The sequence below is a fragment of the Nycticebus coucang genome, chromosome 20 (assembly GCF_027406575.1).
Source record: "Nycticebus coucang isolate mNycCou1 chromosome 20, mNycCou1.pri, whole genome shotgun sequence".
Lineage (NCBI taxonomy): Eukaryota > Metazoa > Chordata > Mammalia > Primates > Lorisidae > Nycticebus > Nycticebus coucang.
In genome coordinates, this window is record NC_069799.1 from 47,805,465 (window position 1) to 47,828,171 (window position 22,707).

At 37.0% G+C, this 22,707-nt stretch overlaps 1 protein-coding gene across 2 annotated transcripts in view; it reads right to left on the reverse strand.

Annotated features, from left to right (window-relative positions):
• Positions 1 to 21,828: 21,828 nt before the first annotated feature.
• ANKRD26 (ankyrin repeat domain containing 26) overlaps positions 21,829 to 22,707 on the reverse strand; it is a 93,927-nt gene continuing 93,048 nt past the window's right edge. For both annotated transcript variants that reach the window (XM_053573138.1, XM_053573136.1), the window contains exon 34: positions 21,829 to 22,038. In XM_053573138.1, coding sequence (XP_053429113.1) covers positions 21,902 to 22,038 — 137 coding nt within the window. In that variant the 3' untranslated portion in view covers positions 21,829 to 21,901. The remainder of the gene's footprint in view (positions 22,039 to 22,707) is intronic.

The window sequence follows — 22,707 nt, forward strand, 5'->3', positions numbered from 1 at the left end:
ACTCTTGGGCTCAAGTGATCCTCTTGTCTCAGCATGCTGAGTAGCTAGGACTATAGGCTCCCACCACAACACCCAGCTATTTTTAGAGATTGGGTCTCAATCATGCTCAGGCTGGTCTCAAACTCCTAAGCTTAGGCAATCCACCCACTTCAGCCTCCCAGAGTGCTAGACTGCAGGCGTGAGCCAAGATGCCCAGCCCCCAACTAGTTCTAAAAAATGAACAGAAGGATAGAGAACGCTAAACATGAATCAAACAAGTAGATACAACTTGAAAAGCAGCAAAGCAGTACTTTCAGTAGTAGTTCTCCTGGAGGGGCTATACATAGTACTAGCCTTAAACACCATGTGTGACAATATCTTAAGAGCTATGATTAGGCAGGTGGGTTAGGAATTCTTTGTCAGAATAGGCAAATGTTTACAAACTCTAAAAAGCACAGATTGCTAGAGTCATTTACCTTAAGTTCCAAGTCTTTATTATTCACCCATTCATCCTACCCATACCTATTGAGAGCTAAGTATCAAAAACAGAGATGAATAAAACACATTCCTTGGACTCAGTAAGTTCATAGCATAATGAACCATATGGGCATACACAGAATTAATGAGTATTATTGGATTCTTTAATTAAAGCACTAAAAATCCAGTAGGTAATATCAAGCATTTAAATTATTGTAAACAAAGAATAGTATTTGGAAAGGTAAGTGTTGATAATAAGGAAGATCTCGAACATACATGGATGCTGGAGAAAAACTGCTATTTCAATCATGAGAGCAGAGAAAGGGAAGATTATCTGTCTTTTGGTAGAGAGGGGCTACCAAAGAAAATTCTGCCTATATAATTTCACCAACATTTCCCCTAAATCAGACTGCAAGTAGATGACCCAGTCACGAATCTGTTAGCTTGGTCATTTTCCAAAGCTTTTAAAAATGGTGATTCAAAAAATAGTATGTTCATAAGTACAGAGAGCCCCTGTACACCCAGTATTCTTTATCCTTAGCTTCAGTGCTATGCAAGGTCACCATAAAGTTTGCGTGCAATTTAAAATAGTGTGCAATTTAAAAGTGCACATGAGATTGATAGATGTCAGAGGCTCCCGTCCAGGAGAGTTAAAGGACAGAAATTTAGCAAGTAACCTGGTGGATTAGAGCTGCACCAAGAGAAAAGGTTAAAGAATGCACATCAACCCTGCTGAGGCGAGCTGTGACCCCAAGGATACAAACAAAAGCTGAGACTTCAACCCAGAGTAACTGATTCACTAGGGTCAAACAGAGACCAGCTGAAAACAAGACAGAACCACTTAGCCCCACCACACCAAACCGGTCCCGAGTTTCTCAGGCCATAGCATGATACGGGTCCTCAACAAAGCTCCAGGGGAAAAATCAAATGGTGTAAAACAATCATGGGACGGAATCAGCAGAAAAACTCTGGTAACATGAATAACCAGAATAGATCAACCCCCCAAGAAAAGATATGGCAGATGTAACTGAAGATCCCATCCATAAACAGCTGGCCGAGATGTCAGAAATCGAATTCAGAATTTGGATTGCAAACAAGATTAATAAAATGGAGGAAAATTTGAAATTAGAAATTCGAGCAGCAATTCAAAAGTCGGAATTAGAAATTTGAGGAGAAATTCAAAAGTTGTCTCGAGAATTTAATGAATTTAAAGACAAAACCACCAAAGATTTTGATGCACTGAAGCAAGAATTTGCAGCCCTCAAAGATCTGAAAAATACAGTGGAATCCCTCAGCAACAGAGTGGAGCAAGCAGAAGAAAGGATTTCTGACACTGAAGACAAAGCCTTTGAACACTCCCAATCTCTCAAAGAGGAAGAGAAATGGAGAGCAAAAACAGATCATTCTCTCAGAGACCTCTGGGATAATGCGAAAAAGGCTAATATCTGCCTCATTGGAATCCCTGAAAGTGATGAAGTGGCCTAAAAAGGCACAGAGACCCTTCTCCATGAAATTATGAAAGAGAATTTTTCAGACATGCCAAGAGATTCTAAAATTCAAATAGCAGACAGTTTCAGAACCCCAGCACGACTCAATGTGAATAAGACATCACCCAGGCATATCATAATTAACTTCACTAAAGTTAATATGAAGGAAAAATTCTAGAAGCAGCCAGACGTAAGAAATCCATTACCTACATAGGGAAGAATATTAGAATGACTGCAGATCTCTCTGCTGAAACTTTTCAAGCCAGAAGAGGGTGGTCATCGACGTTTAATCTACCAAAGCAAAATAACTTTCAACCCCAGATCCTGTATCCAGCTAAACTGAGTTTCATTTATGATGGAGAAATTAAATATTTTAATGACATTCGTATGTTGAAGAAATTTGCCATAACCAAACCAGCTCTTCAGGATATTCTCAGACAATCCTCCATAATGGCCAGCCCAATCCTCTACGACAAAAGTAAACTCACTCAGAAACTTTTGATCAAACTCCAACGTCCACAGTGGTGAAAGGATTAAAAATGTCCACCTGACTTTCAAAAAACTCGATACTCAAAATTTTACCAGACTTATCAATATTCTCCATTAATGTGATCAGCTTAAACTGTCCTCTAAAGAGGACAAAGAGAAAAGTCAGGTTAGCTGACTGGATACAAAAACTCAGGCCAGATATTTGCTGCATACAAGAGCGATATCTTACCTTAAAAGAGAAATATAGACTCAGGGTGAAAGGATGGTCATCCATATTTCAGGCAAATGGTAATCAGAAAAAAGCAGGTGTTGCAATTCTATTTGTAGATACAATAGGCTTTAAACCAACAAAAGTAAGGAAGGATAAAAATGGTCACTTCATATTTTTTAAGGGTAATACTCAATATGATGAGATTTCAATTATTAATGTCTATGCACCCAACCAGAATGCACCTCAATTTATAAGAGAAACTCTAACAGACATGAGCAACTTGATTTCTTCCAGCTCCATAATAATCGGACATTTCAACACTCCTTTGGCAGTGTTGGGTCGATCCTCCAATAAGAAGCTGAGCAAAGATATTTTAGATTTAAACCTAACCATCCAACATATGGATTTAGCAGACATCTACAGAACATTTCATCCCAACAAAACTGAATACACATACTTCTCATCAGCCCATAGAACATACTCCAAAATTGATCACATCTTAGGTTACAAGTCTAACCTCCGTAAATTTAAAGGAATAGAAATTATTCCTTGCATCTTCTCGGACCACCATGGAATAAAAGTTGAACTCCGTAACAACAGGAATCTGCATACTCATACAAAAACATGGAAGTTAAAAAACCTTATGCTGAATGATAGCTGGGTCAGAGATGAGATTAAGAAGGAAATGGCCAAATTTTTGGAAAAAAACGACAATGAAGGCACGAATTATCAGAACCTCTGGGATACCTCAAAGGCAGTCCTAAGAGAGAAATTTATAGCACTGCAAGCCTTCCTCAAGAGAATGGAAAGAGAGGAAGTTAACAACTTAATGGGACATCTCAAGCAACTGGAAAAGGAAGAACATTCCAACCCCATACCCAGTAGAAGAAAAGAAATAACCAAACTTAGAGCAGAATTAAATGAAATTGAAAACAAAAGAATTATACAACAGATCAATAAATCGGAAAGTTGGTTTTTTGAAAAGGTCAATAAAATAGATAAACGTTGGCTAACCTAACCAGGAAAAAAAAAGTAAAATCTCTAATCTCATCAATCACAAACGACAAAGATGAAATAACAACAGACTCCTCAGAAATTCAAAAAATCCTTAATGAATATTACAAGAAACTTCATTCTCAGAAATATGAAAATCTGAAGAGAATTGATCAGTACTTGGAAGCACGTCACCTTCCAAGACTTGGCCAGAATGAAGTGGAAATGTTGAACAGGCCCATATCAAGTTCTGAAATAGCATCAACCATACAAAACCTCCCTAAAAAGAAAAGCCCAGGACCAGATGGCTTCATGTCAGAATTCTACCAAACTTTTAAAGAGGAACTAGTACCTATATTACTCAACCTGTTCCAAAATGTAGAAAAAGAAGGAAGACTACCCAACACGTTCTACGAAGCAAACATCACCCTAATCCCCAAAACAGGAAAAGACCCAACAAGAAAAGAAAATTATAAACCAATATCACTAATGAATATAGATGCAAAAATATTCAACAAGGTCCTAACAAACAGAATCCAGCAACACATCAAACAAATTATCCATCATGACCAAGTCGGTTTTATCCCAGGGTCTCAAGGCTGGTTCAATATACGTAAATCTGTAAGTATAATTCAGCACATAAACAAATTAAAAAACAAAGACCATATGATTGTCTCAATTGATGCAGAAAAAGCTTTTGATAATATCCAGCATCCCTTCATGATCAGAACACTTAAGAAAATTGGTATAGAAGGGACATTTCTGTTTTGTTTTTTTTTTTAGAAGGGACATTTCTTAAACCGATAGAGGCCATCTACAGCAAACCCACAGCCAATATCGTATTGAATGGAGTTCAATTGAAATCATTTCCACTCAGATCAGGAACCAGACAAGGCTGCCCACTGTCTCCACTGCTCTTTAACATTGTAATGGAAGTTTTAGCCATCACAATTAGGGAAGAAAAGGTGATCAAGGGTATCCATATAGGGCCAGAAGAGATCAAACTTTCACTCTTCGCAGATGATATGATTGTATATCTGGAAAGTACCAGGGATTCTACTACAAAACTCTTAGAAGTGATCAAGGAATACAGCAGCATCTTAGGTTACAAAATCAACATTCATAAATTTATATATACCAACAATAGTCAAGCTGAAAAAACAGTTAAGGACTCTATTCCATTCACAGTAGTGCCAAAGAAGATGAAATATTTGGGAGCTTATCTAACAAAGGACGTGAAAGATCTCTGTAAAGAGAACTATGAAACTCTAAGAAAAGAAATAGCTGAAAATGTTAACAAATGGAAAAACAAACCATGCTCATGGCTGGGAAGAATCAACATTGTTAAAATGTCCATACTACCAAAAGAAATATACAATTTTAATGCAATCCCTATTAAAGCTCCACTATCATACTTTAAAGATCTTGAAAAAATAATACTTCATTTTATATGGAATCAGAAAAAACCTTGAATAGCCAAGACATTACTTAGAAATAAAAACAAAGCAGGAGGAATCATGCTACCAGACCTGATTCTATACTATAAATCGATAGTGATCAAAACAGCATGGTACTGGCACAAAAACAGAGAAGTAGATGTCTGGAAAAGAATAGAGAACCAAGAGATGAATCCAGCTACTTACCGTTATTTGATCTTTGACAAGCCAATTAAAAACATTCAGTGGGGAAAAGATTCCGTATTTAACAAATGGTGCTGGGTGAACTGGCTGGCAACCTGTAGAAGACTGAAACTGGACCCACACCTTTCACCATTAACTAAGATAGACTCTCACTGGATTATTAAAGATTTAAACTTAAGACATGAAGCTATAAAAATACTAGAAGAGAGTGCAGGGAAAACCCTTGAAGAAATCAGTCTGGGTGAATATTTTATGAGGAGGACCTCCAGGGAAATTGAAGCAACTTCAAAAATACACTACTGGGATCTGATCAAACTAAAAAGTTTCTGCACAGCCAAGAACATAGTAAGTAAAGCAAGCAAAAAGCCATCAGAATGGGAGAAGATATTTGCAGGTTACGTCTCCGACAAAGGTTTAAAAACCAGAATCCACAGAGAACTCTAACGTATACGCAAGAAAAGAACAAGTGATCCCATCGCAGGCTGGGCAAGGGACTTGAAGAGAAACTTCTCTGAAGAAGACAGGCGCACGGCCTACAGACATATGAAAAAATGATGATCATCTTTAATCATCAGAGAAATGCAAATCAAAACTACTTTGAGATATCATCTAACTCCAGTAAGATTAGCCCATATCACAAAATCCCAAGACCAGAGATGTTGGCATTGATGTGGTGAAAAGGGAACACTTCTACACTGTTGATGGGAATGCAAATTAATACATTCCTTTTGGAAAGATGTTTGGAGAACACTTTGAGATCTAAAAATAGATCTGCCATTGAACCCTATAATTCCTCTACTAGGCATATACCCAGAAGACCAAAAATCACATCATAACAAAGATATTTGTACCAGAATGTTTATTGCAGCCCAATTCATAATTGCTAAGTCATGGAAAAAGCCCAAGTGCCCATCGATCCACGAATGGATTAATAAATTGCGGTATATGTTCACCATGGAATATTATGCAGCCTTAAAGAAAGATGGAGACGTTACCTCTTTCATGTTTACATGGATGGAGCTGGAACATATTCTTCTTAGTAAAGTATCTCAAGAATGGAAGAAAAAGTATCTAATGTACTCAGCCCTACTATGAAACTAATTTATGGCTTTCACATGAAAGCTATAACCCAATTATAACCTAAGAATAAGGGGAAGGGGGAGAGGGAAAGGAGGAAGGGATGAGGTGGGCGGAGGGAGGGTGATTGGTGGGATTACACCTGCAGTGCATCTTACAAGGGTATATGTGAAACTTAGTAAATGTAGAATGTAAATGTTTTAACACAATAAGAAAATGCCAGGAAGGCTATATTAACCAGTGTGATGAAAATGTGTCAAATGGTCTATAAAACCAGTGTATGATGCCTCATGATCGCCTTAATGTACACAGCTATGAGTTAATAAAAAAAAAAAGAATTTGTGGAATAAAATAACAAAAAGAAGGCCCAACAATCCCATATATCACTGGGCAAGAGAGTTAATAGAACCCTCTCTAAAGAAAACAGACAAATGGCTAACAAACATATGAAAAAATGCTCATTGTCCCTAATCATCAGAGAAATGCAAGTCAAAACTATCCTGAGATATCACCTAACCCCAGCGAGAATGGCCCACATCACAAAGTCTCAAAGCTGCAGATGCTGGTGTGGATGTGGAGAGAAGGGAACACTTTTACACTGCTGGTGGGACTGCAAACTAATACAACCTTTTTGGAAGGAAGTATGGAGAATCCTGAAAGAACTCAAATTAGACCTTCCATTTGATCCTGAAATCCCATTACTAGATATCTATCCAGAATTAAAAAAAAAAAAAAGTTGTATATAAGGACATTTGCACTAGGACTGTTTATTGCAGCTCAATTTACAATCACCAAAATGTGGAAACAGCCTAAATGCCCACCAACCCAGGAATGGATTAACAAGCTGTGGTATATGTATACCATGGAATACTATTCCGCCATTAAAAGGATGGAGACTTTACATCTTTTGTATTAACCTGGATTAGGGTGGAACACCTTGTTCTTAGTAAAGCATCACAAGAATGAAGAAGCAAGAATCCGATGTACTCAATTCTAATATGAAAGCAGTAGATGACCTAATACAAAGGGTGGGGGGGTAGGGGAATGAGCAAGGGGGGAGAGGGGAGGAGAGAGGGGGATGGAGGTCATGGTGTATGGCACACCTCTTGGGGGCAGAAGACAATTATAAGAGGGACTTATCTAATAAAAGCAATCAGTGTAACCTAAAAAAAAAAAAGCTGTAACCTAGTTATAACCTAAGAATAGGGGAAAGGGGGAACGAAAGGGGATAGAGGGGGGAGGAGGGCGGAGGGAGGGTGATTGGTGGGATTACACCTGCGGTGTGTCTTACAAGGGTATATGTGAAACTTAGTAAATGTAGAATGTAAGTGTCTTAACACAATAACTAAGAAAATGCCAGGAAGGCTATGTTAACCAGTGTGAAGAAAATGTGTCAAACGGTCTATAAAACCCATGTATGATGCCCCATGATCACATTAATGTACACAGCTATGATTTAATAATAATAAAATAAATAAAAATAAAATAAAATTGCACATGAACTTTACAGCCACCCTGTATAATATAGCCCTCCTGTTTGAACTTGGAGATTTCTTCTCCTTTCATCTAGTCCATGTGTTCCGGGAGGATCTATCACTGCTCCAAGGGTGGACTACAAGCCAACAAGGACATCACATTCCCTTGGCCTCAGTGCTTAGTTCGTGGGCAGGAGGGACTGCATCCTAATTCTATAAGTAAAAAGGCCTCACAGTTTGACTCCTGGATTCATCTGGGGCCAGACTTGCCTCAGACATCTTATCATAAAGCACAGAAAGACAAAAAGTTCCAGAAGTGAAGATGGGGAGCTTGTTGCTTGGAAGAATCACAAGCAAGAAAAAATTATGATAATAATAAATTTATAAAAAAATAAGATCAGGAGCTTGCATATGAAGCCAATCCACTGGGAGGCAGATAGGAAAAAAAAAGAGAAAAAAAAATCAAGCCCTGATGATATTGTTGATCCCAGAATCCAGCCATTCTGGATGCCAGACTACCTGTAGACTTTCTCAGTTAAATGAGAAAATAAATTCCATCTTTGCCTCAAGTCCATTGGAGCAGATGTTCTAACACTTGTAGACTAATACAGCAGAAAATATATATTATAACAGACATGTTTAATCTGGTGCCATCTCATCATTTCCAGGCCCTGTTCCAAGCTCTCCAGGAGCTGGAGTCTCAGAGCTATTAAACTGACACAGAAGGACTTCATAATTTTAAGTCTGCTTTAAAACCAACAGCACAGAAAATGTGATCATAGAATATTTGGCCAAATTCTATTCTGTAAGCATTTTGAGAAATGCAAATTCCATCAATAGGATAATCAAAAATGTAGCAGGAGAGTTCGCGAGATGCAATCTGACCCATCAGTGCTGGCCACCAAAACTCATAAATGCATTAGAAACCATGTAACAAATATAAGATATACAGCATGATCCTGAAGCATGCAAACAGATAACCTGTTATTTAGTGCTTTTTACTGGCTGGGTTGTGAATAGCTATAGGCACGTAGCTCTTTCTTTTTCAAGAAAAAAAATCTGATGAGTCTGCATGAGAGAATCCTCATGAAATTGCCAATATGTGACCTTGTGTTTGAAATTCACTCTGTAACTTAACATTTGTGAACAAAATTGCCAAGCATTCCACCTTATTCATTTGTCATTCCCTCTGCATTAAAGTCATCATACAAGCAATGCAAATTACACATCTTATGCCACCTATGAATTGTTATTTAATTCAGAGACCCTAGTTTTATAATTGAGGGAAGGCTTTTAATCTAAGGCTTAATCCTTAGATTGGATTAAGTTTGTAATCTTGAAAAAAAAAATGTAAAATATGAAAAACAGCAACGTGTCAAACCTTTGAAATGGAACACTGGCGCCATCTTGTGGTTATGAAGGTATAAAAATAAACCTTCTTTTTCATAAATAAAAGAACCATTTTCAAAATCAGGCTTACCTTAACCAATCATTTTCTATAGTGTTCTGAGCCAAATAAGTCCTGTTTATTCTACCTTTAAAATACCACTAGACATCTTCCCTTAACAGTCAGGTTCACTGCAGTGTGAGCTAGGAAATCCCAATTTCCTGAAAAAGAAGGGTCTATGATTATACGTTACTTTTTGGATCAGAGGGCGGTCTCAACTCTGAACACTAGGGTGATGTATTTCTGGTTAAAAAGAAAAAAAACTTTCAAAACATTTTTGGGCATTACCATGGTGATCAGCAAATGTCTTTGAGAGATGGCCCAGAACATTAGCAGCAACATGTAACTTGACTTTTAAGAGTCCATGAGAGCACAGGGTGACTTCCAAAAATCACAGTGCTCTGAGAGAGGTGTCAAAGACCTTCTTCCCAGAAATTGGTGGATTGATTTAAGAAAAAAAAAAGGCAAATGAGTATGAGCCAAGATGTTATTCAAAATGCCTCATATTTTGTAGAATTTCTACATAAAGTGCAAATGTGACCAGACTGGAGAAAAATGCCAAGTGCTGACGCATATGTATCTTACTCTGAATGCCAAATGGTACCATGGAAAAGCAGTAGCAGAGCTTCCTCTGCATTGTAGAGGCAGTCTGGTAAGTCCATGGGCAGATCAGTTCCTGAAAGTTAAAGGACCAGGCCATAGTGTTTGGGTGGCTTGCATTTACACTATCAGATAAAGCCTCTTAGTCAGACCTGATCTAATAATTTAAATAATTTATATTTTCACACCTATTAATTCCAGCACTCTGGGAGGCCAAGGTGCATGAATTGCTTAAGCTTGAGAGTTGAGATCAACCTGAGCAAAAGTGAGATCCCTTCTGTACTAAAAATAGAAAAACTAGCCAGGCATTGTGGTGGGTGCCTCTAGTCATGGCTACTTGGGAGGATGAGGCAAGAGGATCGCTTGAGCCCAAGAGTTGGAGGTTGCTGTGAGCTATGACACCATGGCACTCTACCCAGGGCAACAGAATGAGACTCAAAAATAAATAAATAAATAATTTATATTTAAAATTATAACATACTTCAATATTTAATAGGCAATAATTTGTTTCTTACTTTGTAAGAATTTAAATAAATATACAAATTTGAAATACTTGCCTGGCAGAGTTGTTGGTAGAAAAGATAGAAATAAAAATAGTACAGGACTCAGGGAATGACTGTGAAGTTGGCTACAAAGAAGAATGAAAGAGTCTGAAGAGGGGAGAGGCCAAGTAAAGAGAGAAATAGGGAGCAAGAAGGTATTATATGTGCACAGGTGAAATCGCATGTCTTAGATCATACAAGGCTGAGCAGAATAAAAGAGTGACAGCAATAAAAACTAACATTTGTTAGACACTCACCATATGCCTGGTAGAATGCTAAGCTCTGCTTATGCAACATTTCATTTTAATCCTTTTTGAAAGATGGAAAAAATATATAATTTTCCCAACACTAATAGAATTTTATAGCTAGATGAGATTTTTTTCATAGGATTTTTGCCCTATGTTAAAAATCTAGAGATCGCTTTTGATAAGTATGGCATTCTTCTTCATCAGCATCTACCATAGGGACTTGCCATTGAACAAATGAGTATGCCAGACTTTTTTTAAAGGAGTATATGAAACATTTTTAAAACTAGATAGTACAGGATAAAATTTCCATGTAATTGCACATTCTTGAAGTCTTTTTTCCCTAAAGTTAAATGAATCTAAAACGTAAAAAGAATGAAAACAATAATAACAATAACAAGAATGTATCTTGCACATTGAAGTTAAAAACAGGTTGAACCTTATGCAACAACCTTGCACTAAATAAGATAAAATATCTGAAATGGAAAAGTGAGCAATGGGGAGCTGCTGTAAATACAGATGAGGCTTCACTCACTCACCTGTGCTGCTCACCTCCTGCTGTGCATCACGGTTCCTAAAAGGTGATGGACTGGTACTGGTCCACAGCCCATGGGTTGGGGACCGTAGCTCAGCAGTTAAATATAGTGACACTGGCTGGGCACAGTGGCTCAAATGGCTATAATCCTAGCAATCTGGAAAGCTACAATGGACTGCTTGAGCTCAGGAGTTCAAGAACAACCTAAGCAAAAGTGAGAACCCATCTCTACTAAAAACAGCAAAACTAGCCAGGCATTGTGGTGGGAGCCTGTAGTCCCAGTACTCCAGAGGCTGAGGCAAGAGGATCACTCAAACTCAGGAGTTTGTTTGCTGTGAGCTATGATAATGCCAGGGCAATAGAGTGAGACTCTGTCTTAATAATAATAACAATAATAAATAAAAGGCTGGGCACAGTGGCTCATGCCTCTAATCCTAGAACTCTGAGAGGCTGAGATAGGTGAATTGCTTGAACCCAGGAGTTCAAGACCACCCTCAGCAAGAGCAAGACCTTGTCTCTACTAAAAATAGAAAAACTAGCCAGGCATTGTGGCAGATGACTATAGTCCCAACTAGTTGGGAGGCTGAAGCAAGAGAATTGCTCAAATCCAAGAGTTTGAGGTTGCTATGAGCCATACTCCATAGTACTCTACCCAGGGTGACAGACAGAGACTATCTAAAAAAAAAAAAAAGAAAAGAAAAGAAAGAAAGAAAAAGACAGCGAAAAAAAGAAAAAAGTCACTTCATACTGGTTAAGGGAGGACAATACGACAAGAGAACATTTCAGTTCTAAATATTTATGTCTCCAACTTAAATGCTCCCAGATTTATGAAACAGATTTTAATTGGTGTGAGCAATATAATATTCTATAACACCATAATATATGGGGACCCCTCTGAAAGACCTGGACAGACCCTCTAAAGAGAAACTAAATAAAGATACAAGGAACATAAAAGTGACCCTAGAACAAGTGGGCTTAATAGACATAAACAGAACACACCATCCCAAAGCTAAGGAATATACATTCTTCTCACTGGTCCACAGAACATACTCCAAAATAGATCATATACTACAACACAAATAAAACCTCAACAAAATTAAAATTGTAATTGAAATTACACCTTATATCTTCTCAGACCACAAGGCAATAAAGGTGGAACTCAACTCCAACAAAAATTTTCATCCCCACACAAAGGCATGGAAATTAAACAACTGTATACCAAACAATATTTGAGTCAAGAAAGAGATAAAGGTGTAAATTATTAAATTCTTTGATCATAACAACAATGAAGACACAAGCTACCAAAACCGGTGGGATACTGTAAAGGGAGTCCTAAGTGAGAAATTTATCACATTAGATGCCTACATCTGAAAAACAGAAAGAGAGCACATTACCAACCTCATGAATCATCTTAAGGAAATGGAAAAGGAAGAGCAATCCAATCCTAAACCTAGCAGAAGAAAAGAAACAACCAAAACTAAATCAGAAATAAATGAAATTGAAAACAAAAGAATCATTCAGAAAATTAATGAAAGAAAAAGTTGGTTCTTTGAAAAGATAAATAAAATAAATAAACCTTTGGCCAGATTAACTAGAAACAGAAAAGTAAAGTCTCTAATAACCTCAGTCAGAAATGAAAAGGGGGAAATACGAACAGATACCACAGAGATACAGGAGATTATCCCTGACTACTATAGGAAACTCTATGCCCAGAAATTTGACAATGTGGAAGAAATGGACCAGAACCTGGAATCATAGCATCTCCCTAGACTTAAGCATGAAGAAATAGATCTCTTGAACAGACCAGAATCAAGCACTGAGATCAAAGAAACAATAAAAAATATTTCAACAACAAAAAAAGCCTTGGACCAGATGGTTTCATACCAGAATTCTATCAAAGGTGAACTTGTACTTATATAGCAGAACCTATTCCAAAACATTGAGAAGGAAGGAATCTTCCCCAACATGTTCTATGAAGCAAACATCACCCTGATACCAAAACCAGGAAAGGACCCAACAAAAAAGGGGAACTACAAACCAGTTTCCTTAATGAACATTGATGCAAAAATAATCAATAAAATCTTAGTCAATAGATTATAGCTACATATACATCACAATCAAGTAGGCTTCATCCCATGGATGCAAGGTTGGTTGAACATACGCAAGTCCATAAACCTAATTCACCATATCAATAGAAGCAAAAAGGAGGATCATATTATCCTCTCAATAGATGCAGAAAAAGCATTAGACCAAATTCAGCAACCTTTTCTAACAAGAACCCTTAAGAATATAGGCATGGGGGCACATTTCTTAAACTGACTGAAGCTATTGATGCCAACCCCACAGCTAATATCATACTAAATGGAGTAAAACTGAAAGCTTTTCCAATAGAATGGGAATCAGATGAGGATGTCCTCTACTGCCACTACTATTCAACATAGTTCTGGAAGTTCTAGCCAATGCAATCAGGCAAGAGAAGGTCAAACCCTTTGGAGTCACTGTTTGCCGATAATACGCTCTTATACACAGAGAATCCCAGAGACTCAACCACAAAACTCCTGAAAGTGATCAGGAAATACAGTAACATCTCAGGGTATAAAATCAGTGTCCACAGATCAGTAGCCTCTGTATATGCCAATAACAGCCAAGTTGAGAAGCTAATCAAGGACACAATTTCCTTCGCAGTAGCTTCAAAGAAAATGAAATACCTAGGAATATACCTAACAAAAGAGGTGAAGGACCTCTACAAAGAGAATTGTGAAACCCTAAGAAAAGAAATGGCAGAAGACATTAACAAATGGAAGAACATACCATTCTCTTGGCTGGGAACAATCAACATTGTTAAAATGTCTATATTACCTAAAGCAATCTACAGATTCAACACAATCCTCATTAAAATACCAAGATCATACATTGAAGAACTAGGAAAAATAGTTCTTCGTTTCGTATGGAACCAGAAAAAATCCTGTATAACCAAGGCAATTCTTAGTAATAAAACAATACAAACAAAGCCAGAGGCATCACCCTACGAGACTTTAGGTTTCAATACAACTCCACAGTGATCAAAACAGCATGGAATTGGCACAAAAATAGAGACATAGGCATATGGAACCAAATAGAAAACCAAAAGATGAAACCAGTCTCTTATAACCATCTGATCTTTGATAAACCAAATAAGATCTTACACTGGGAAAAAGAATTCTTACTCAACAAATGGTGCTAGGAGAACTGCATAACCACATGTAAAACATTGAAACTGGACCTATACCTTTCATCACTTACAAAAATTGACTCAATAGTGATAGAAGATTTAAATCTAAGACACAAAACAATAAAAATCTTAGAAGAACGTGTGGGAAAAACTCTTGAGGATGTCAGCCTGGGACAAGATTTTATGAAGAAGACTTCATCAGCAAGTGCAACAACAACCAGAATAAACAAAGTGGACTTAATTACACTGAAAAACTTAATTAAGCTCAATTAAATTCTGTGCAGCTAAGGACACAACAATTAAAGCAAATAGTCAACCTTCAGAATGGGAAAAGATATTTGCTTGTTACAAATTTGAAAAAGGCTTGATAACTAGGATCTATAAAGAACTGAAATTAGTTAACAAAAGAGCAAGCAATTCCATATATCATTGGGCAAGAGACATGAACAGAACCTTCTCTGAGGGAGCCAGACAAATGGCTAACAAACATATGAAAAAATGCTCATGGTACCTAATCATCAGAGAAATACAAATCATAACCACCCTGAGATATCACCTAACCCCAGTGAGAATAGCCCACATCACAAAGTCCTAAAGCTACAGATGCAGGCATGGATGTGGAGAGAGGGGAACACTTTTACCCTGTTGGTGGGACTGCAAACTCATATAGCTTCTTTGGAATGAAGTATGGAGAATCCCTAAAGAACTCAAATTAGACTTACCATTTGATCCTGAATGCCCATTATTAGGCATCTACACAGAAGAAAAAAAATCATTCTATCACAGGGACATTGACACTAGACTGTTTATCACAGCTCAATTTATAATTGCCAAGATGTGGAAACAACTGAAATGCCCATCAATCCAGGAATGGATTAACAAACTGTGGTATTTGTATACCATGGAATACTATTCAGCCTTAAAAAAGATAATACATCTTTTGTATTAACCTGGATGGAGTTGAAACACATTCTCCTTAATAAAGTATCACAAGAATGGTAAAGCAAATATTCAATGTATTCAATGTAATACTCAATACTAAATATGAAGCCAGTAGACAATCTAATACATGTCCACATAAGAGAAAAACTCAAATCAATTCAAGGTGGGAAGGAGGGAGTGGGGAGAGGGGATTCGTGTGTTCCCACTTAATGAGCACACTGTAAGGGTGAATGGCACACCTTTTGGGTGCGGGACACAACTACAGGAGGGACTCTACCTAACAAACGCAAATATCGTAACCTAGTTGTTTGTACCCTCACATTAGCCTTCTACTTCCAAAGATTTTTTAGTCTCTGTTTGACTTCCAAGGACTTCTGGAGGTTTTCTGAAGAACATAGTTTTAATCTTGTCATCTGACGACTGGGTAATGATAGCTTTAATTGGGAACATGTTTTCAAGGATCAATTCTTTGTGATTTGATTTCTGTACTGAAAGCCAAGAGTATTTGAAAAGAAACTTTCCCACAAGGTTCAAAGGCAGTATTTTTCAGATATCTTTTGCCGAACATCAAATCACTCTTTTTATGGCCTATGTAGTTGATTACATAATTGGCTGGGAAAGGAAATCTATAACTGTTGATGAAAGGACTGATTATACCGTCTTACAACATTCATCTGTATGAGCTTATGAAGAATTAAAAACAAGTACGATAGAAATGTTATCAATCCTGAGGGCATGCCCATGACCATTTTATAGGGAAGATTAGGCTAAAGGTGGTTGATAGCTTAGGTAGTTTTAGCTTGACTATTCTATTTGTTCCTTTTACTTTTCCAGTGAATTGATGATGATAAGGACAGTGAAGTTTCTAAGTAAGAGGCAAAGCCTTGCATAATTCACAAATAACTGGCCCAGTAAAATGTGACTATCACTGGATAAATTGGAATTCTCTTGGTAGGGGACATAATATTGAATGGTTTTTTTAGCCAAAACAAGTTCTGTGGACTTTTGACAGAAAAAAAGGTTCTGCTTATTTTCTTCACTCCCCCCACCTCCCACCACCACACACCAAATGTGTATACTATTACTCACACGTTTAAAACCGATCAAGGGAGAAAACCTTAGGAAATCCATTTGGAGAAGTTCAATGGACCTCTTAGGATGTGATTCTAGCCCACAATTCTCGTTTCCTGTTTTTCCATGTTTATACTGATTCCAAGTGTAACATGAGCTGTCCATATCCTCTGCTCTCCTAGAAAAATGTCGCCATCAGTATTTGTTATATATCATGGACACACTTTATCCCTACCATGATCAGGTGGCAACTGTAGCTTTAACAAATTATATCTTCATAAACACTGTAATCCAATTGTTTGTAGCATGGGTATTCAGAATTGCGGGCCACTTTGGGGGCATGTTTGATAAAAACGCTTTAACATCTTTATAATTTTTTCTTTTTGTTTTTCAGAAATCTTTGCATCAGGATCTTCATCAAAACAGCCCATATAGCATAATGATCTTTAGAGTGTTTCTTCTACATTTTAGTCTGTGTCTTGCTGTGGCCTTCTTCCTTTCGGACAGCAATTTCTTTAGATGGCATGAAAACATCCAATAATTCATATACATAGTAACCAATTGTATAGAGGTACATAAGGATAAGAAAGTTTTTTGGTTCCATAGCATTATAATGTCATGAATATTCCAAATATATATTACCTATTGGCGTGTATGTTGATCCTTTTAACTTTCAGCAACTTGACATGCCTAGTAGAACTAGATTTTTGGCCACTTGATAATAGAGTCCCATTTATCAACAAAACAGTGGGCAACTTGGTTTGTTTTGAGACAAGAGTCTTCACTTTGTCACCCTAGGTAGATGGCCCTGACGTCACAACTCACAGCAACCTCAAACTCTTGGGCTTAAGCGATTCTCTAGCCTCTCAAGTAGCTAGGACTATAGGCACCCGCCACAACACTTGGCTATTTTCTAGAGATGGGCTCTCACTCTTTCTTAGGCTGGCCTTCAACTCCCGAGCTCAAGCAATCCACCCGCTTCAGCCTCCCAAGTGCTAGGATTACAGGTATGAGCCACTGTGTCCGGCCCCCAAAATAATTTCAAAATACATGTCACACAACAGTTTCCTGTGGTTGAGAGACTATTCTAAGTTCTGCTGTGAAGTCTGATATATCCTTGGGCCTCTGGATTCACAATGCCTTTGTGTAACCTAGAAAATTCATGACTAGTAGATAGATGCTCACAAATTTATAGAACTGACCCATATTATTGCACAGGGCTCTTGTGAAGTTTGCTAAAATTTAATATAGTGCCTGTCACAGAGTAAGCCCTTAACTGACATTAGGTGTGGTGCCATGTAGTAGTGAAGAACTTTAGAACCATTCAGTGATGTTTATAAGGGCTTTACATGAGCCATTATTTTTCTTACTTAAAAATCCATATATTGTAATTACCTACAATCATATTTGCCTCAGAACATTAGCCCAAAACAGCAAAAAACCGTTAAGAATGAGAGTCTCTGCTAACTAAACTAATTCCCTTTCTTTCCTTATAAAATCAATTGAGTAAATTCTTCAGAAAATTTTTTGGGTTTTAGGAATAACTGGTACTACTAATTTATTTTTAGTGGAATTTTTGTACAGATGCTCCAGATAAGGAATTGACAATGACCAAATTGACTGGGAAAGTGCTAAATTTAACAAACCTTACTTTTTGATCAGTAAAGACTTTTTAAAGTTTGTAGACTTAGCCTTGGATAATAAAATTAAGTAATATAGGGAATATTAACATTGTAAATTCAAATAAACAGTTTAGAATGTCAATTTAATATTGATCAAAGTTGCCTGAAATTTTCAAGAAAAAAATAAATAATTCTAGTTAAGTATAAAACAAGTTTGATTGCATCCTATTTATAATCTTGTACTTCTTTTTTTACTCTGCTTCAGTATGCTACGCAGATTAAAAAAAAGAAAATTCAGGTGGATCATGGCCATTCCTCCCCTTCTCCAAGTTTTCTTTGATTGTTCTTCCAGAAACAATTTTAAGGTTTGCAGAGTTGCATCTAGATCAAGCAGTGTGATTAGAGGAATCTGAAGGTATAGATCATGAAAAAGCTTACTTTGAATTGTCACAGGTGATAGCGACTCTTTGCCTAATGATGTAAGCAATGTGGACATTGCAATGTCTTTTGAATTACTTACAAATTCACCAGCTAAAGAAGTGATGTTGATGTCTGAGATGAACAATGAGTAAAAGCCATGCAAGAATCTTCTTGTAAGTTAAATTTATCTTGGAATTCTTTAGAGAAACAACTTTAAGAGATGAAACTTGGGGCAAGTTTTCCTGTAATTTCCTGAAATCAAATTTGGCTACAGCTTGTTGAGAATTATTCAGAATTTTAAGTATGTTTCAAGATACTCTTGGATTTTGGATATTTGAAGTCCTCTCATGGCCAAAACACTTTGAAGATAGCTTTTGTTTAATAGTAATCCAAGATTTAAGGCTCCTCAGTTAATTGATTGTCCCGTGAGACCACAGTTCCTGTGACAGTGGCAAAAATGTCCGGAAAAGAGTTGGCAGCAGCCGTTGACTTGTGTTACACTCCCAAAGAAGGCAGAAACTGATGAATAGCACACAAAATAATCCATTTCCCACCCTTTTATCACAGGTCCAGATTTAGTGCTCTAGGGACTTTGGGCTTCACATGTTCTCAAAATGAGTAATGTCGAGAGCTTCAAGGGCCCCATCATCTAAGCCTGCAGCACTGTGAAATTCACTTTTAATTTTACTCTTTCAAAAGATACTTCCTATTAAATTTATTGCCTTTTCACCTCAGAATAAAAACTAACATTACACAGTAGGCTAAGCCTGCATCCCTCATTTTGATTTTCCAGCAATTGTATTTCTTCCAGCTGCTTGAAAGTTACATTTCTCCATGAAAAAATCACAGCAAAACCACCTTATTCTGTACAACAAACTTCATAGTTTCAAATCGAAGGCCAGAACGCCCCCCGATACAACATACATGTTCATTTCTTGCTTTTGGTAGTTATGTAAGATAATTCCATGTTTTTGGAATAACAATGATTTCTAATCATCTTATTCCAAATAAAATAATGTATTTGGAAATAAAAATTAAATTATTTAGGCCAGGTGCAGTGGCTCACGCCTCTAATCCAAGCACTCTGGGAGGCCGAGGCAGGTAGATTGCTTGAGCTCACAAGTTCGAGATCAGCCTGAGCAAAAGAGTGACCCCCATCTCTACTAAAAATAGAAAAACTAAGGCAAGAAGAATGCTTGAGCCCAAGAGTTTGAGGTTGCTGTGAGCTATGATGCCATAGCACTGTACCCAGGGTGACAGCATGAGACTCTGTCTCAAAAAAATTTTTTTAAGTATTTAAAAATAAAGAGCCATAATGTCTGTAACTCATAAACAATTCAGAAAAAAACAATCCATATTATGTGCCTATTTATATTTATCTAGAAAGAAAGAAAAAGGTGGAGAAAGGATAAAGGAAATGTAGTAGTAGCATGTTTAACATCTGGAAATAGCAACCAGAAATTCTTTGTACTAGCCTTACAATTTTTCCGTAAGTCTGAAATTACCAAAATAGAACATTTCTAAAAAGAAATATAAATTTCTAAAAATATTAATAAATTATAACCCATAGTATAAAATAAACCATGAATCTATACTGATATGAGTAAATAAAACAAATACGGTTTCATGAAGAACAGAGATATTTACATAGTCTTAAATTATTTCCCCATAAGAGACTAACTGCAAGGTGAAAAAGTAACTTTACAAACAGAGAAACCCAGGAGATATCACCATTAATAACCAATACTATCATCACCAGTAATTGGAAAAATCAAACCTTAGATCACATGGCAGGATGCAATGAGAAGATCACAGAGTCATGGCTGTGATACTCTTGCCAAGAAATGTATGGTCTACATCTAATCATAATAGAACATCAGAAAAACCCAGTTGAGGAATATTCTACAGAATCAGACTCTAATCTCCAAAAGATTCAAGTCATGAAGGTCAAGGAAACACAGAGGAACTAGTCTAGACTGAGTCTAAGAGACACAGTTAAATGCCATGACTCTGAACGGGATCCTTTTGCTATAAAGGACATTATAAAGAATGTAATAAAGCTTTAAAAGACTATGAGGATTAATATTACATTATAAAGAATGTAATAAAGCTTTAAAAGACTATGAGGATTAAATGATAGTATTAATGTTAACTTTTCAATCAGAAAAGTTATATTGTAATTATATAGAATGTCCTGACTTGCAGGAATACCCACTAAAGAAATCAGGAGTGATTTCAATTGGTTTGGGGTATAAGTTTTTGTACCTATATTTGCAGCTTTTCTATAATTTTAAGATTTTTCATGGCTTGGTGCCTATAGCTCAAGCGGCTAGGGCACCAGCCACATACACCAGACCAGGGGGGTTCAAATCCAGCCCGGGTGCCAAAAAAAACAATGAAAACTACAACCAAAAAATAGCCAGGCGTTCTGGCGGGCACCTGTAGTCCCGGCTACTTGGGAGGCTGAGGCAAGAGAATCTCTTAAGCCCTAGAGTTTGAGGTTGCTGTGAGCTGTGATGCCACAGCTCTCTACCCAGGGTGAAAGCTTAAGACTCTGTCTCAAAAAAAAAATAAAAATAAAAAAAGATTTTCTAAAAAAAATAATTAAAAATAAATTAAATTAACAGGAAAGGTAAAAAGCCTAAGGCAAACCTTATTTTTCCATGAGGAAAGATCTATAAAAATCGCTGCTTAACACTGAAATTATGTAAGTTCAAAGGCACTATAACAATTGTAATACATATAGACATCTACAATGACCACACTACCAGTATATATGCCAAAATATTGTGTCTAAATATCACTATAGTGATAGAATTTATAAAATGCAAAAAAGCCATCAATTATGCCACTAAAGTTTTGTGTGTCTGTTTTTTGTTTTTTGAAACAGAGTCTCACTTTGTCACTCTGGGTAGAGTGCCATGGTGTCATAGCTCACAGCAACCTCAATCTCTAGGGCTCAAGAGATCCTCTCGCCTCACCCTCCTGAATAGCTCAGACTACAGGCGTGCAGCACTACACCCAGTTAGTTTTTCTACTTTTAGTAGAGACAGGGTCTCACTCTTGCTCAGGCTGGTCTTGAACTCCTGAGCTCAAGCAATCCACCCATCTCAGCCTCCCAGAGTGCTAGGCTTACAGGTGTGAGCCACCACTGCACCTGGCCTAACTCCACCAAAATATTAACGTGGATGTTTGGCTATTTAAACATCTGACATTTAGGCAATTTAAGTATGTAAACCTCTCTAATACTGGTTTTCATTCGATAGAAATGAAAGAGGACAGCTAAAGAGGACAAGAAACATCATTTAAAATACTATATAAATTTTCACCAGACATATAAATACAAAAATATTTTCCTTTAATATTTTCATTTGTCATATATTAAATGAAAAACAATTAAAATGTCATATAAGCAGACCAGTAATAAAATCTGATCTTTCAGAGCATATAATTTTTCTGTAAAATCTGTACATATTCTCGTGATGCTTTCCAAACTAGATCGTGGTTTAGATTTGATTCATCAGTAGATCCCACAGGAGAAGCTATACAGGATTCAGTTTCCAATTCAGCAGCGGCTAAAAACAAAAAGAAAGAATTACATTCTTTAAGGCATTTTGTTAATAACTAAGTGAAAGTCAGTTAAGAAAAAAAAGTTGAGAACTTTATTGGTATTAACAAGAATGAAAAATATGTATGTACAACTATAATACAAAATTACTATTAAAAATAATTTGCCCTAGTTGTTCAATCAGTTAATTATCACTGTGGTTATGTATCAGAGCTTTTGGTTTTCTCATTCTTCATTCGTTATCCAACAACCAAATGCCAAGGTGCTATGACAAGCCCTGGAATTAGAATATGAAGATGATATAGTCTAACCTTCAACAACCATATCTTATAACCTGAAAAGAACAGACACACAGGCCATTTCCACTCAGTCACAGATACCATGCAGGTATAAAACCAGGCACTACTGGGACACACAGAAGTGCACCTATCCCGGTTTTGCACCAATATTGTAGGCTTTTGAGGAGAAGCAGTATGTAGGCTGATACCTGAGGACAAGGAAAAAGTATGACATAGAAAAGAAGCAAATGCAAAGAGCCGGAGGCAAGGAAGACGCTGGGGAATTCTGAGGGGTCTAGTTTACTGTGATGCTAAAACTAAGGGCCAGAGTCCAGGAAAGGGCAAAAGACTTGATAAGAACCAAATTGACTTGGCTGTTTTTATTCCACACTAAGGAA